The following is an 18,361-nucleotide window of genomic DNA, read 5'->3' as shown; positions in this document are numbered from 1 at the left end:
CCAAAAGGAGAGTTAAAAGTTCAGAGTCTTGCACTTTCTGTATCTTTTGGACATGCCAAAGCCCTTGATTTGCATCCAAAATGGAAAATTCTCGTGTATTTTGAAGTCTAAATATGACTACCTCATATTTAACGTTTACATAAAAATCTCTACGAATATCAAACCATAAAATCTTCAAACTCTCCAATATATACATATATATTTTACAAGATACATGTTAGAAGGAAACATTCACAAGGTCTCAAACAATATTTTTTTTAAATTGTTTCAGTACTGACAAAGTAAGTCTGCCCAAAAGAATGAAATTCCCTGTCCACAGAATGAATACAGCATAGGCAGCAGCAATACAAGTCTCTCTACCCCACCCATGCACTTCAAATCTGACATGGAAGAACCACTTCTAGGAGGGAGTGTTTAGTCCAGTCTCCAATACTGTTTGTTCTAGAAATGTCCACAAAGGTGTTAATTATTTTTTATTTTGACAGTAGCTTGTACTGTGTGTTTGCAAATTTGTATTGCTCTCACTACAAATTGTGAAGGAAAAAAAACCTCTCAGACATACTGCTGAAGGAAAAGGTTCTGAGAGTAGTGATGCACAAACAGAATTACTATTTGGGTCTCAAGTTTAGAAAGCAAGTTTGTTTAACAGATTGGCTTGCTATACAGGAAAATAAATGAACAAAAAGTGAATTTCAAAATAGATACTGGGGCTGAGTGCCACACAGTCACAGCAAGCATACACAAAATTAATAATGATTATCCAATACTGAAACTAAGTTTACATGAAACAACTGGGCACAAGGTTAAGACCATGTGGAAAATGTATATTAAGATATCTGCAGGATACATCCCACTCATAGCTTGAGATTGTGGAACAGGAAGTGTGCTTTGGTTGAACAGTGGTCTGTATGTGCAGACGATCAATCTACTGAACAGAATGGAGATAATCTTAAAGAATCTGAGGTGTTTAATGAGCTGGGATATATTGAGGACAGGATGTAGTGAATCAGAATGAGGCAGTTCCCAGTTAGCTGCCTCCCAAAAAACAACCTCCCCACATGCCATATAAAGTTCTGTTAGCACTGACAGATGTAATTAAAAACTAGAATTGACTGGGTGGTAAAATCTGATGTTCTTGAAAAAGGTCAAACTTCAACTGTTGTGGATAATGGTGGTCACTGTAATAAAACCGAACAAGCTAAAGATTTGTAGAGATCCGAAAAGATTTGAATAAGCCAATTAAACACAAACTACTGCACAGGACCAGTAACGTTTTTATGTAAACGTTAAATCCATATCAAGAACAGAATAAAGTTGAATTCTTCTATTTTAGGCAATTCAAGAAGATATTTCCAGTTCATTAAAAGAACACCTTTTCCAACATGAAACCGTAGTAACCAGCGAACCTTATAAAAGTCCAAATATAAGGTCCTCGACATTTGAGGAATTGAACTCTAGAAGAGCCTACTTTCCCAGCCAACCCAACCAGGTAAGAGATTTCCGACCGGGGATGGCTTGGTATTTACAGATATGATTTTTACCATGTGAAACTGTTGTTGTTACCAGTCTGGGAAAGACTAGTTAGTTCCAGTTCAAGGCATTTTCTGTTTTAAAAACTGTTTTGTTAATGCATATCACGTTACACTTTGTTTTAGTTACATATTCAAATTGTGGTTACCTAAGACATAGATTCGGAGATTGATTTAAAATTCTACAAATAAAACGTAAAATTGCAGTAGGTGTAAACTAATATATTTAATATGACATTGAACATCAGACACTGTATTTTTTTTCAGTATTTCCTCAAGGAAGTTATACATGTTATGACTCATTTCAATTTTAAATATTATATATACTGCAAAACTATTATTTAAATTGCTAGATATTTTTCAGTAATTTTCATTAGTATATTCTAATTTTATTTTTTCCAATTTCAACTGGTATTTGCCAGTGCCCTATCCTAACCTAGTTTTTTCCCAGGAAATTGCCAACCCTGGTTCCAACCATAGAAACATTTCTTGTTTCACTGACCATGTAATTCTATATTAGTCATTTAATCCAACACTACATAGGTATGGCTGGGATGACACTTGAATTATAAGCCCCTATATGTACGTACTGCAGTCCTTACGTTCTGAAATGTGGTAGATATATCCTCTTTGGATGAAATGTCAAAGGATTTTTACCTCACAAAGGACGTTTTGGAGGTTAAGTTTTGTAAAATTGTTTAGCCATCCCTGAGTTAACCAGATTAGGTGAAAAACCATTATTTCCACATTCTGATTTTTTTTTTCAAGTCGTTATTACACATTTCTGTGTTTTGATAAGCCATTTATTTTTGAAACTTTTAATTTGCCATGGTCTTAGTCCTCAGTGAAACAACATTTTTGGCAAGTACAGAAAAACTGTTTTGGTTAGAAATTATAAATAAATGTATACTTGGGGTGTATTGCAGAGAGTATTTTTCTAATTAATATTATTAGAGAAACTTCATTTATAGCATCGTAAGCAGTCAGAGACCAGGATATAATGTTTGGTACAACATGAAAACAATATATAAATAGTTACAAAAGGAAAAGACCACTGACCCAGGAAAAGGCACTTTACTGATTCAAATGTTAAAATACACTTTCCAAAACATAGTGTTACATACAATATTAAGACTAAGGAAAATACTGACCTTAGTCTTCCAATAGGATGTGTGCATTTTGCTGCTGCTTAAGTGTCAAAGCATCAAGGTTTTTGATAGACAGGATAGAAGTAGTAAGCATTTTTATTGACTTGGGTAACAAATTTATTATCGAGGACTATATGCCAAGACGTTTTGGGGAACTTTTTACTAGGGAAACTCTAGAGAGTATGTCCGTAACATGTACTGAAAATGTAGAAGTTCAAATAATAGTTCAGTGCATTTTATTAGAATGTACTTCTGCCCCTGGAAAAAGCATAAGAAGGGAGCCCTCTAATACATTAGGTATTCTTCCAAATAAAGATAAGCTCCCCTTTCACAAACTTGTATCAACTAGTGCAGGAGTTGACTAATTACCCAAAAGTAGTAAAATAAACCTTGTTCTTTGATTTGAAAGACAGTCCTATCTGGAGAAATAGGCAAAGGATTGGGAATCATGAGTTTCTGAGTTTGTCTTGCTTCTGCTGCGGACTCATAGTCTCCTTGATAAGTCACCAGACCTTTGTTTCTCAGTCCCCGTAGTTGTGAAGTGGGGATATGTGACTACCCCCATCAAAGGAATATTGTAAAGATTACTTAGTTAATGTCTTTACTGTGCTTTGAACATACGTCTCTATAAAAATGCTTTATTACAGCTTTTTACATGAAGTACTAACATTAAAATTTAGACTGTAGAATATCGGTGGAAACTGAGGTAATCTTAGATTCCTAAAGCATTCCTTTCAAACCTAAGGACCAGTTGCATCCTTCACATCCCTCTTTAGCATAAACCCTCATTTAGAGCATGGAATATTGTTGATTTCTATTGGTTCTAGATTTTTTCATTTACAGAAATATAGAAAGATGAATGTATATTTCTCCTGACTTTAATGTGCAGGGCTTCAATTATGTATACACTAATATGTATGTGGCGTTCTGCATAATGAGGTAAATGCCAGTAAGTTTTATTTTGATCATATATACATATATTCAAACAAACCCTCTTTGGGTGCAGGGATATTTTAACCATCCATTGAATAAATTCAAGATTTTTATCTTGACCATAGCATACAAAACTGCTTAGTGCAGTGTTATGATTAAGAATTTTAATGGACAAGAGTAAAGAAATTCAGCCATAACCCAACCTTTCATGTATAATTGTGTATTCAACCTACCATTGTAGGCTGACTGCAAACTAAGCAGAGTTGGATCTGCCCACTTTGTTGGATGGGACATCATCTAGGAAAACGTGGGAAATGTACAGTATTCAACAAATGTCCAAGCCTAGTTTGGATGTGCTGCCTTTCAAACAAAATGCAACATTAAGGCCCTGACCACAGTGAAGCTATTAATCTCTTGGTACTTCTAGCGACACTAAGCACATTAGCACCAGTATTCCAACTAATTTTCAGCTGGGTAATTTTATTAATGAAATTCTTGCCGGAGTTCCAATTTGTTATAGTATTCTTTCTCACTCTCTTTTCAAACTGCTGTGTAGTGTTGCTACATAGTATTAGGAGAGACCATGTTTCACTATTGGGCGATGTGAATTCTGAAATATATAAATGTAGATGCAGGTATATACTCTGACTTTGAGTTAGAGAATGAGATTGTTCTGAATGAAAAGCACACTGTAAACATAATTTATTTCGCCAACAGTGTTTTGTACATAACTGATCTTGGGTCATACTCTGTTGTAGTCTTCTTTACTTCCTGCTTTTGAATTGTTTAAAAGGACACTATCAAGGTGTATCACCTAGCTTTTAAAATTACTTCATACTCTTCATGTATAAAACTTTTGGAAGTTCAGTACTAAAACTTCTTTCCTTATAGGTATTTTCCCTGCTCCCTTGACCACTGATTTGTTATGAGGTTGCTATTGCGGTGGACTGCTGCAAGTTTTTAATATATCAGCATTGAAACATTTGAGCAGGTGGTAGATTTGGGGGTGATTTGGGGAAGGAGAAGTGGGTACAGTATCCATGTGTGTGAATGAATGAATAAATAAAAATAACAAGCTTTACAAACATAAAGGGGGAGGGGAAAAGAGGTCAAATTTCAGGACTATTAACCCTAATCAAGTCCTTCATGCTTTATTAGTTAGCCAGTTTTTTTAAGGAATGACTTATTTCCGTTTAATTAGAATGCATTTTCAGCATGTTGTGTGGGTGAAGGACCCCTTTAGAGGGAAATGTGTGATAGAGTAATACACTTCTAAGGAAAGAATGAACAGATTTTTGACAAAGTGTGCAGTAAATATTTTAAAAATAACTGATTATCCATATCCAGTTCTGGTGCTAAAACCATAAATTCTTCTGTTCAGAAACTTTCCTAACCTTTAGGGATATCTCTGCTTCCATGAGCAGAAGGGAGCCCTAACCTCTTAATTCAGGCCCAGGGGAAGCATGAAAAAGGTAGAAGGTAGTAGTAGTGGCTGCATGCCATAAGTCCTCTGCTCACACAGTTTTTCCTAGATCAAATGGAAGCCCATCCTCACACTTTCTGTGGATTAGGGCCAAGGGAACAAATATTCTTCTTGGCATATGCCACCCCTAAACTCACAGAGCAACTCAGCAATAGTTCTTCCTCTGCATTTTGGAAACCCACACTGAGAAGGGCTCCAAGGGAATGTCAGTCCGAAGGGCTGGATATCCCTGACAGAACAGCTTCTGTACAGTCTAAATGATAGTATAGAGGCCACCGTGTCCTCACAGGTGGCCCCTGCCTATGGTATCATGTGGATTTGCTAAATTAGGGGGCTCAACCCCCTCAGCCTTTTCTGTGAGAAGGTTCACAAATCATGCACCTGAGAGCAGAATGAGGAAAAAAACTGACTGGAAAGTTGAAGGGTTTCCATTCTCTTGGTCTGGGTTCTTATATGACCCCCAGCATACTACCAGAGTTCCTTGCTAACCTAGGTGAATTCATCCTTGCAGTACCCTGTGAGGAAGTTAAGTACTAGTATTCCCATTTTATGGCTGAACTGAGACTTATGCTTTTTCTCAGTTGCCTCTTATTTTATGGGGAGTTTCTGCAATATGTACATGCAAAAGCTCTATGCTATCCTCCTGCATATCTCTCCTTAAAACTCACCTGTGTTTTGATATCAATAAAGCACTCAATAAAGGTTATGCATGTGATGTGCTGTGATTGCTGCTAATTTATACTGAACATAATTGCCTCACTATTGCCTGTCTGCATCCAGCTGTTGTCTCCTCTGATACTTCGATTGTAAGCTCCTTAGTATTTCCTTTCAATGGATTTTCATTTAATGTTCCCAACTCCTTGTATTACAAGATAGGGCAACTAGAAGTTCTCTATCTGCTTATTCAGTTCCATTCATTATTTCATATGCCTTTATTGTCTTATTTGTCTTTTCTTTATGGTAAACGGTCCCAGTCTCTTTCAGTATCCTTTCTGGGATGAGGTGACCTCTGGAATACTGGAATTCGGTAAAGGTAGCAAACTCAAAACTGATAAAAGGAAATACTTTTCCAAATGGCTGAATGGGTGAAAGTTACTGGTTAAGCACCTGAAACTAGTTTGTTGAAGTGCTAAACCAGCTTTTCACAGCAGTAGCCTTTTCTGCAGGGGCAGAGAGAATATTTTCTTCATTTCAGTTTATTGAACTATTTCAGTTCTATAACTATTTCTTTCAGACTGTTAAGAAACCAATTGGGATTTGAAAAAAGCAAGGAAGCTTGTTTTCCAGTGTATTAATGACAACTAGATGTGAAAGGATGAGATCAACTAGTTTTAAAATCTTGAAGGCCATAGTGACCAGAAGCAATGATTCAGTTCACTAACTACAGATATGTCCTTTAGTTTAATAAATCAGTTATAAATAAGGCTACATTTTAGTCACAGGTATTTTTAGTAAAAGTCATGGACAGGTCACGGGCAGTAATCAAAAATTCACGGCCCTTGACCTGTCCATCACTTTTACTATATACCCCTAACTAAAACTTTGGCAGGGGGCTGCAGGGATGGTCCGGAGAGAGTGTGGATGCTCTGGGTGGGTGGCCTGGGACCCCCGCTGGGGGGCAGGAGAGGTGAGCTGCATGCGGCCCAGGACCCCCACTGGTGCTGGGAGGGAGGGGCTGGGAGTGGTGCACGGCCCAGGACCCCCACTGGGGCTGGGGGAGGGTTGGTGAGGCTGGCAGGCTCTCTACCCAACACCGCATGTCCCTGCAGCTCCTAGGGGGAGGGAAGACCAGGGGGACTCCGCACGCTGCTCTTGTCACAAGCTGGGAACCACAGCCAATGGGAGCTGCTGGGGCAGGACCTGCGGACAATGCACGGAGCCCCCTGGCCCCTCCGCCTAGGAGCTGCAGAGACATGCTGGGGGGAGCCACCCACCCTGAGGTAAACGCCACCCCTCACCCCAAACCCCTGCCCCTAGCCCTGAGCCCCCTCTCACACATCCAAATTTTTGCTGCTGGTCTCGGGGCTGCCCAGCTCAGGTAGCCCCTGAGCCAGCACCAGACACTTCAGAAGTCACGGAAAGTCCCAGAAAGTCTCCAGCACATTTAAGCATAGTTGCCAACTTTCACGTGGTAAATAAGCACCCGGACTTTCACAATAAGCCAAAAATCAAGCAAATCCAATTTCAAAACAAGCCAATCCCTAAGAACCCCAAGACTATGTGACTAAATTCACCCCCACCCCGGCATGCAGTCTGGGACTGCAGTCGGCCCGCTATGCACTCTGGCCTCTCTCCCCTGCTTGCCAGGAGCCAATCAAAAAAAAAAAAAAAGAAGGTACAAGCCAAAAACTAGCCAACAAGCAACTCATGCCAATTAAGCCAAAAACAAGCCCAATTTCTGCGTTAATTAATCTAGTAAATAAGAAATGGATCATATATCCATTTTACAAAAATGCATCCATTTTATAAAATAATATTGTAAAAATTAAGAATCTGAAAAAAAATATTTTCATCTGTATAATTGTTTAAAGAAATATGTATAGATACAGTATATCTTTCTGGTTAGCAAAAAGGATCAAATTTAATGCAAAGGCTCTATTTAGTTGCAGATCAGCATGGTTACAGACAAATGAGATTCAGCTTTTCTTTAGGAAAATGCCTAAAGTGCAAATGCAGAGCAAGATTAAAATCAATTATTTAAATGAAGGTTTCCTGCTTCCTGATTTAATCATGACTACCGTCAGTGATTTAAATTGCTTTCATTTAAATCAGGGGCAGGAAAACTTTTTGGCCTGAGGGCCACATTGGGTTTCGGAAATTGTATGGAGGGCCGGTTAGGGGATGTTGTGCCTCCCCAAACAGCCAGGCGTGGCCCAGCCCTCCTCCTCTCCCCTCCCCCGGGACTCCTGCCCCATCAAACTCCCCCGTTCCCTGATGCTCCCCCCCCCCCCCCGAGACCCCCACCCCTGGCTGCCCTCCTGCCTCCCCATCCAACCTCTCTCATTCCTGACTGCCCCCACCCCACGGGACCCCTGCCCCATCCAACCACACCTTCCTGACCGCCCCCAGAACCCCTGCCCCTGACTGCCCCCCGCCACCCCATCCAACCCCCCACTCCTTCCTGACTGCTCCCCGGGGATCCCTGCCCTCATTCAACCCCTGTGATCCCTGCCCTCTGACCGCCCTGACCCTATCCACACCCCTGACCACCAGGCCAAACTCCCCTGCTCTCTATCCAACCCCCCTTGCCCCCTTACCATGCTGCCTGGAGTACCGGTGGCTGGTGGCGCGGCTGCACCAGGACAGGCAGCCACGCTGCGCAGCACAGAGCCCTGGGTCAGGCCAGGCTCTGCAGCTGCGCTGCCCCAGGAGCTCGCAGCCCCACCACCCAGAGCATTGCGCTGGTGGTGCAGTGAGCTGAGGCTGCAGGGGAGGGGGAACAGTGGGGAAGGGGCTATGGGCTAGTGTCCCGTGCCAGGAGCTCAGGGGCTGGGCAGGAGGGTCCCACGGGCCGGATGTGGCCCGCAGGCCATAGTTTGCCCACCTCTGATTTAAATCAATCCACCCTGCACAGGATGTTGTAGAAGTCAAGAATTCAGCAAGATTCAAAGAAAGATTGGATATTTTGTATGGCGAACAAGAATGGAACTATTGTAGATACTAAAACACTTCATATAAAACTTCATGCTCCCTGGGGAGCAGTTATTACATATGTGTACTGTGGGATTTCTTCCACCTCCTCTGAAGTCTATGTTGCTGTAGAGGAATCCCCAGTTTGAGACACCTGAACAAGCAGGCGCCAGTGCCAGGCCTCAAGCCTGCACCGTCACTGTATTGCCACAGGCCTTTCCCTTCATTTATTTCACTCTTCCATGGAGGTCCTTCTATATAATACCTTCAGACCTTGAACAATATAGTCCTCCCCAAAGTTCCCTTGCCTTCTTTTCTGCTTGTCTCTAGGCCTCTTAACAGGTCCTTCCCACAGCCCATCCTTTCTGCTGCCCTAGCTGCCTTAATGGAGAGCCCCAATCCAGGTTTTTCCTTATGTCTAGTGTTTCTTAGGGCCATTGTGGAGCGCATAAAGCACAAACTGTTCCCATGAGGCACTAAAGACAGAACTATAAAATTTTATGTAGTGCTACCTTTCCCAGCATTCGTTGCTATCCCACTCCCCATTCTGGGCTGAAGTCAGGTATATATGCTTGCTATTAAAGACCCAGCACCACTACAGTACCTTAGATTTCTGTTGCTATATTTTGATTGAGGACTGTGCCCTGCAGCTTTTCAAAAATTGCCCTCTCTATCTTGCTCTACAATATTAGTGTGTTTACCATTGGCAAGGTTGGCTGATTCTGAACTTTATTCCATGGAGCCAACTAAATCTTCATGAATCTCAAGTATTTCAGCAGAGGTTAACCTCCCCTATAATTGAGGGACTTGTTTGCTGTTGGCAGCGATGGGAAAGGATTGTTTGCTTTTAATCGTTGCTCATAAGCTAAAACTTTACAGCAAACTTATTTTCATTAGTAGTGAAAGATGGCTCTCATCACCAGCCAATCTTTATAGAACTATGAAAAAGTTATGTTGATCTTGGTTTTGCAAAATTTCCTATAGATGCCAGCTGTGTTCTAAAAACTCTTTTTGTGGTAACTGGCTGTGAGCTCCCACCATAAGCATTAATGCATTTCTTGTGAAGTACTACTTCAGTAAGCAGAGACAACTCCATTAGAAAGTATTTTGAAATTATTCAAGAATGGATGGTGGTGGCTTTTGCATTATTACCTGTACGTTATTTGATCATCTGCTTCACAAGATAAGTTGAGCTCACACCTTGTAAAAGTCTGTTATGCAGATTGTGCTAGGTCATATATAAGCTGAAAGCACTATCTCCTGGCAATGGGGAAAAGTTCTGTGCCCTGATTTGTATGGTGACTGAAGTACTAACCTAACTGTGTCCCTGTACATAATTTAACAAGATGCTTCTATTTACCATTTCAGGTCCCACTGAAATCCATTAGACACGTCAGCTTTCAGGATGAAGAGGAAATTGTTAGAATAAATCCTCGTGATATTTTAATACGTCGTTATGCAGACTACAGACATCCTGACATGTGGAAAAATGATCTGGAGAGGGATGAGGTGGACTCCAATATACAGTTTTCTAAGTCTGACAATAAAAAATCGGACTATCTATATCCATGTGGGGATGGGACTAAGCTGAATTCACTAAAAGACCCGAAGAGTTCTGTGGTATTTAAAACACAGCCTTCCTCATTAAAATTTAAAAAGTCAAAAAGAAGGAAAGAGGATGGTGAGCGTTCTCGCTGTGTATACTGCCAGGAGAGATTTAATCATGAAGAGAATGGCAGGGGGAAATGTCAGGATGCTCCAGATCCTATTAAAAGATGCATATACCAAGTTAGTTGCATGCTTTGTGCAGAGAGCATGCTATATCACTGCATGTCAGACTCTGAAGGAGATTTCTCTGACCCCTGCTCATGTGACACTAGTGATGACAAGTTCTGCTTACGATGGTTAGCCCTGATAGCTTTGTCATTCATTGCCCCATGTATGTGCTGCTACCTCCCCTTGAGAGCATGCCATCACTGTGGTGAGGTGTGTGGCTGCTGTGGAGGAAAGCATAAAGCTGCTGGATGACCAGTCTAGTGCCGAATAGAGCTGAAAATCTTTGTTTCCAGGAAGCATCTGTCTTGGATTTGTGGAAGCTTTTGGCAAGCAGGAGGAAATCTTATCTCGTGTAAGAGAAGCCTGATGTGGAAGAAGCAGCAAGACTTGTCAGACCTTAGCATTTTACAAATGCTAGTAGCCATGCCTAACTATTTCCTTTCAGTGCATGGTGTTTCGTTGCAAGTTGTGAAGGAGTTTGGAAAAGGAAGCCTTTTCTTATTATTGGCTATAAAATGAGTATATAAACTACAGTTATACTAAAAGGGATTAACTTTTGCCATTTTGTACATTCATGGTTTAGGTGATGGGGCTCTTAAAAGAATTACAAATGATTTGAGAGGAAATTACAAGTGCACTAATGACAGTTGATTTAAGACTAAGAAAAGTTAATACTTGGCAAATGAGAAATGAAACTGATTTAAGTGCAACTAAATCACTTATTAATAGATTTTTGGAAGCAACTTTATATATAAATAACAAATGTTTATATTTAACTAAATGTGTAAGGTACGAATTATTACATATTAAACTTTCCTTCCCCTTTCCAGTTATATAGTAGGTATGAATCATATCTACAGTCACATTCCATGTTAGTATTTTAAATATTTAATTAGTTTATTTAGTAGCATTTCTATTCCAGATGGACAAATCGGTATTTTCAGTCCTATTTCCCGTCAGCTACAGTTTGTATTGAGTTGTATCCATGCATTCTGGTAATCTCTAAAAACATTTAAAATATTAATTATTATAGTCTTGAGTGACCAATATTTTTTTTGTTAAGCACAGATGTAATTGTCTAAAATGTTCTAATAAGAACACAACATTTATTTTTCTATATAAATGACTTTGGTTTCAACAATATAGCAAAAAGGAAGTTGTTTTCTGTTACTCAGCCAGCAAGTTGTTTTCTTTTGGGGTGTCTTCCAAAAAATATTTTATTGCATTTACAAATGTTCCGCAAAGTGAAAGGTCCAATAAGGCAGTTGTAATGGCATGTCATCAGTGTTCTCAATTTATCCGTCTGTTAAACTAAGATTATGTTCAACTGTTTATCAAGTACTATGATTAAACTGAAAGATTAATAATAAAAATTGAAATTTTTTTCATTGTAGAATCTTTTTATTTAAACTGGCAAGAATAAAATTATTCTGTGTTTAAAAAAAAATTAACAATTTACAACCCCTGAAAAATTGGAGTAAACTTTTTTGAGAGAGAGAGAGCGTGTGCATACGTGTGCGTATTTGTGTGTGCGCACACACAAAATATATATAAAATTGGCCATGGTACTGTATTACTAAATGTTTAATTTACAGAGCAATTGGTCAAATATTCTAACACATTAACTATTAGAGAATTTTTAAACAAGTTGTCATGACTCTTATTACATGGTACAACAAAATACATTCACTCATAATGTTTGTTTAATGTCATGTTAAAATTCTAACAAAAGTAAAGGCATTTGTTCATTTAGGAAGATATCCCAATAGCGTTGGAGTGGGAAAGAATGTCCTTTGTACACTCTTCCTATAAAAAGTTGCATAGTTGATTTTTAAAAAATTACCTTCTTAATTTTCTATGCATTTTTCCAGTGTGGGTGTATGTAACATTTCTTTCGTACTTATATTAAAGCTTTTGTTAGTTCTCTTCTGTAGTCCAGGAATCCAATTCTGAACAAATGTATATAACACTATCTGTCTGTAAAATACTTTTTTTAAAGAAAACATTTATATTTATATGACAGCTCGAATTGACAGCATTGTGTACATAGAGCATCTTGAAGTATTATTTCACATTGAAAAGAAGACAAATATATTGATAACTGTAGAAGTTATGAAAGAGCTTCTAGTTTTGTACTAAAAATTGATTGGATGAACTAAGTCCAAGAATATGACACTGTAGCAGCAGTCTTAAGTCTCGTTTTTACTGTTTATATATTTGAAAGCTGCTACTCTGGATGATTTTCATGCTTCACATGTTTTCAGATAAACTTGGTTGCCTAGAATAGACTGTTACTTAAACTATTCATTAGTGAAATGGGAATGTTTTCCTTGTGAATAAAAAATATTTGTAAGTGCTAGGTTTTTAACAAGATTGAATGAGGTATGAACAACCTAAGAAAATAACTTGCTGGCTGTATAGGAAAATAATGTAGAGTTGTATTGTGTATATACTTCAGGAAAACATGAGTTTAAGAATTTCCTCTGAGCACTATTCAGCATAGTGCAACTCCTGGTCCTGTACTGTATTTTATATGCAACTTATATGCTTTAATATTTTTACTGAATGTGTGCAGTAATATTTTCAGTTTGCATTTAACCACTTTGCTCTTAAAATTTTGCCCCCATCCTTTCCTTTACTCTTTTAAAAAAATCGATCCATTTAAAAAAAATAAACTTAATTCCATTATCATCTTTTTTACCATGGGTCTTTCTAGCAGTTCACCCAATTTAAGACTGATTAAAAGAATTACATGATGTACACTGACACATGGGTTGGATGCAGTAGAGCACAGAGAGGTATGCCTCTCTCTACTGTTTGGGTTCTTATTCACTTTTGGAGGCACTTTCTGAGTATTCAAAAGTAGACACTTCGCAAAACCATTCGGGGACTGTCCCTTGCATCCCACCCCTTGTCTGTGGCAGTGTTAAGTGAAGTTTACCTTTCCTTCTGAAATCTTTTCTCAAGTTTTTGAAAGGGAAGAGGGAAACGTAATACAATTTTTTTCTGAAAAGTCAGAAGTCAAATTTTAGTCATGTGACTTTGTAACAGAGCTCTATGCTGCCATACGGGAGACCTAAGTTTTAGGAAACAGCCACAGAAGATTCACTTTCCTGACATGGTGAAGTCTACAGTTATGAAAAGAAAGCATTTAGTCTCTTGGGGAACGAGGTCAACTGTAGCACTTGGGCACCACCTATTGGAAAAACTAAAGGTAAGCATGATTACATAGCCCAATCATGTATTGTAGCTATATTCCCATACAAATGGCCAGCTAAATACAACAGTACATTGTTTGAGGTATGAATTTAGTAAAAACTATCCTAAACTGGAAGTGGGAATAAGAATCCTTACTCTGATTCCTGAGATCTTATAACTTTTAAATTTTTCCACTACAGCTGACTTTAAAAATATAATAGTGTTTGCTAGAGTACACATTTGCAAAATGGACCATAGATTATATGAGATGGGCCTAAAATATAAAAGTATGTGTCACTAAAATCAAGATAATGGCTAAAATGGTGCCTGAAAAAAGTATTCTACCAGTGGACCTCCAAGAATAACTGGGTTGGGTTTTTTTGCCTTTGTTTGGGGTTTTTACTAGTTCCAAGATGGTGGTACAAACACTTGTGTAGATAGAGGAATTTAATTCTTTGGGTAGCTTTTTTTAAACAACCGTGAACAAGCACACCATCAGCCCAACAGTTGTGAAGTGGGGTGCCTATAATCTTCTAAGCAAGGTTAAAACAAAATACAGAGAAACCTGTGGTAAGTAATTATTTGTTGAACAGCACAGTAAATGGTTGCATAACATTCACAAGTGTCCAGAACAAAGTGAGGGATGCTTAGTGCATGAGTTATGCTCTGGATAAACTATTTCAAAGAATGCATCGATTTTTTGCATGTTGAAATGTAGCACTCCCATTTCTGACTTGTTCTCTTTTGGATGATCTTTCCATGTGTACTAGAGGATAATATTGAAAACCCACTTGTAAATAATGCACAACTTTTAAATTGGACTTTAAAGGAATATCAAGATAAGGATTACTGGGTGGGAGGAAGCCTTATGGTACTGTTAGTCAGCAGCCAAGTGGTTAAAACTTCCATATGCTTTGGTGCACTGATAAACGTAAGCATTTTTTTCCTTAAAGCTTCTTAAATTGCAAAAGTTGTTGTTAGTTTTGAGATTTCTAAAGCATTACCTAGTGGAGAAACAGTTGTATTTGAAGTTACAGTGTAATCTGTACATAGATTTTCATTTGTGAACACTGCCTCTTCTTTTGCTTAGTGCCATTTACTTTCCACCCTAACGACCTCAAAAAGTGCCTCACTTGTATATTATTTCCATTAAAATCTTAACAGCTATTTCTTTCTACTAAATGATGTATGATTTAGTTTAACTCATGTCATAGATGTATTTCTTCTATGTATAAGAATATAGCTTGTTACTTTTGAGTATATAATGTAAATATGCATATATAAGTTTGTAACTGTTTTGTTACATCATTCACTTGTAAGTTGACATCAGATAATATCATACAACAGTTTCAATGTTTTTCTGCAATTACCTGATTAAAACTGTCATGAAATTAAACTGCTGACATGTTTTTTCCATTGTCTTTTGGGGCTTCTCAGAACAGTACATCAGAATTTAAGTATTGTTGCTGGAGAATAGAATACATATAGCATTAATATTTACTAATTAAAGTGTAATCAAATCTCTAATACATTTGAAAAGTTACCAACCACTGTGTTACTTTGAAGCTCTTGCATTCTTTACTCTATCAGTTTTAAAGGTGTTACTATTATGTCTTAATCAAATACTTGCCTATTCCAGATTACTCTGTGTTCATAAATAGTACAACATGAATTGTCCCTGCAGTCATACCGTAGAGCTGACTATTTTTAGGTTTGCTGCTTATATCAGATTTGTTTGTTTAACTTCTGTTGAACCATGCAAGACAATGAACCAATTTTGTTATAACCTCATATTTGGATTTTAATTTTTAGATTTTTCACAAACATTAGAAAAATGAACACTTACTACAGAAGGAAGAATTGAGTAGGATAGAAAATAAATTAGCAAGTATATGAAGGACAAAAATCTGTTCAACAAAGAAGAAATTCAGTGAAAGGTGGACCTATAGAAAACATCAACGTTGGATATGATTTGAAAGGTCAGTTGTCAGAATTTAGTACAGACTGTTCTAAATTGAATTTCATGTACCTCTAGCTCTTGCAAATGCCCTCACATTTGTTACACATGATAAAGTAATGTCTAGAGGGGCTTTGCTGCATGCTTCCTCAAACTACTCCTGTGTGTGAATACACACATCTAACAAATACCTGAGGATAGTTGGTCTAGTTATGGTCAAAAGGACTGAGCATGTGATTGACATCGCTGACTTCCTGGAGCAGCTAATAGACAGAAAAGGTAGATATTGCCATAAAAGGGAAGTAGGCAAACTAACACAGAGACCAGTAAGTTTGTGGTTTTCTACATCCCATGGCGGGGAGGGGGGAGGAGAGAGTACCCTGGGGGAAATTCCAAGTTGAAATGCATAAGTACCAAAGGACACTTGATGTAGTATTCCAGCAGGGTCTATTTGCAATAATTTAAAATGTAGGGGGTCCCTACTGTCTGCCTCAAGAAATCCATCTCTACCATTGCCGCTGTCAACTCGTAGATGACAAATACCTTTGTTTTGTTCTTTTAGAAGGGCAGGTTGTGCAAAAGCCTAGATGTGGTTGCTTTTAGCATTGAGTACCAGACTAAACTCAGGTTCTGGGGTATCAAAAAGTTAAATCTAGACCTGAAGGCAACACATAACATACTCTGTAGCTTGCAGCTAGAAGTCCAAGGGGACAAGAGTGCAAAAACTTTCCAGTTGCTCTTAATTGCTTTGCAATTACCGTACAGAGCATGATGTACTTTTAACAGTGTGAAGACAGACATTCATGTCAGCAAGAGAACTTACTATACATTGTATTGAAAATAAGTTTTAAAAAAATCCTGAAATCAAATAAAAGGTGGGAAATATACCTGTGTTTGTAACAAAACAAACTAGATTCACTCTGGAGGAAACAAAATTGAAGTTGTAGTAGTATGAAAGACTAAGAACTAGATTTATATTTATGTACAAAGAAAATAGAAATACTACCTTGAAAATCTGATTGGTAGCTTTAATCTTTATGCCTTGATCTAGGAACTTAAAAGGTGTGAGCGGGAAATGTTTCCAAATTTCCAAAGTAGCTGAAATGTCAGTCCATCTCAGAGGTTTGCTGTCTGTCAGTGAAAGTTGCGAACGGTAGCTGTTGCCAAATTCCATTCCCTAAAGAATTATATCAGCCAATGAATTATTAGGAACATATAATTTAAGTAAGGTCAGTTTCAAATAAACAATGCACAGGAACTATTTCACAAAGGCATCATGCCCATTTTTAAGGATCTGGAAGGCCCTGGTGGATTGTCTTGTGTTTGCGGGGAGGAATAGCTCAGTGGTTTGAGCATTGGCCTGCTAAACCCAGGGTTGAGAGTTCAATCCTTGAGGGGGCCATTTGGGATCTGAGGCAAAAATTGGGGATTGGTCCTGCTTTGAGCAGGGGGTTGGACTAGATGACCTCCTGAGGTCCCTTCCAACCCTGGTATTCTATGATTCTATGACAAAAAAATGTAAATACCACCTGAAACGCCCTAGAGAGCAAGGAAAGGTGAACCTAAATGCAGAAGCAAAATCCACATGTAGATCCCTTAGCGGATACAAAATTTGTATCCACAAAAATGATTTGTGGATGCGGATAGCCACAGATTGCAGGGCTCTAGGTACAAAATTTTGTTTCCTCATCTGATCATAGAATCCTAGAATACCAGGGTTGGAAGGGACCTCAGGATGTGTGGATATCCAGATTTGGGCCCTGTACATATGTAGGTAACTCACTTTCAAAACTTCTGAAAACCAGCACAGCATGAAAACAGACAAATCTTGAGTAAAAGCTACTGCTGAGTTTGACCCCTTATTAAAAAAAAAAATTTTTTGAATAGAAGTAAAGATTTAAACACATACCGGGGGAAAGTCCATACTAAACCCATCTGACTTGACAATCTCACAGAGAGAGCAAAACCTATCAGAATACAGTGTGACTCTGAGGGAAAACATGCAGATTTAATTAAAAGTAATGCACTTAGAGCTGGAAAAAAATCATATGTTCTTAGCCTCTCGTGATAAATGCATGGGGCATCTGATTTTCAGTTTTAACCATAAACACTAGAAATAGTTACAGTACCTGTATCTAAGAGCTTGTCTACAGTAATGCAGACTCAATAGTCAGCCTGGTTTCTAAAGTGTTGTGAATTAATTGGTCTGTGTAGACCTTGCTCGTACACAGGAAGGTTTCTCTAGTATATTTACCGTAGTGCTGTTTGAAATAGTACTATGACAAAATGCACTAGGGAATATTACAAAGATATGTTACCGTAATGAATGTGTAAAATAGATCTTGGAGTTATTGTGGATAGTTCTCTGAAAATGTCCGCTTAATGTGCAGCGGCAGCCAAAAAAGTGAACAGAATGTTGGGCATTAAGAAAGGGATAGATAATAAGACAGAAAATATCATATTGCCTCTATATAAATCCATGGTACCACCCACGTATTGAATACTGCATGCAGATGTGGTCATTCCCTCTCAGAAAATATATTGGAATTGGGAAAATTTCAGAAAAGGGCAAGAAAAATTATTAGGGGTATGGAATGGCTTCCATATGAGGAGAGATTAATAAGACTGGGACTTTTTAGCTTGGAAACTACTAAGGGGGGGATATGATTGAGGTCTATAAAAACATGACTGGTGTGGAGAAAGTAAA

The 18,361-nt window shown here is 38.4% G+C and overlaps 1 protein-coding gene across 6 annotated transcripts in view; it reads left to right on the top strand.

Moving 5' to 3' along the window:
• Positions 1-15,093, top strand: part of SPRED1 (sprouty related EVH1 domain containing 1) — a 122,439-nt gene extending 107,346 nt beyond the window's left edge. For 5 of the 6 annotated variants that reach the window (XM_073348859.2, XM_073348862.2, XM_073348863.2 and 2 more), the window contains 2 exons: positions 1,334-1,489; positions 10,092-15,093. In XM_073348859.2, the coding sequence (XP_073204960.1) occupies positions 1,334-1,489; positions 10,092-10,751 (816 nt within the window). In that variant the 3' untranslated portion in view covers positions 10,752-15,093. The remainder of the gene's footprint in view (positions 1-1,333; positions 1,490-10,091) is intronic. The other variant, XM_073348864.2, reaches the window with a different exon arrangement.
• Positions 15,094-18,361: the final 3,268 nt, after the last annotated feature.

The sequence above is a fragment of the Lepidochelys kempii genome, chromosome 6 (genome assembly GCF_965140285.1).
Source record: "Lepidochelys kempii isolate rLepKem1 chromosome 6, rLepKem1.hap1, whole genome shotgun sequence".
NCBI lineage: Eukaryota > Metazoa > Chordata > Testudines > Cheloniidae > Lepidochelys > Lepidochelys kempii.
The sequence above is the reverse complement of the archived record's forward strand: the minus strand, read 5'-3'. Positions and strand labels throughout refer to the sequence as shown.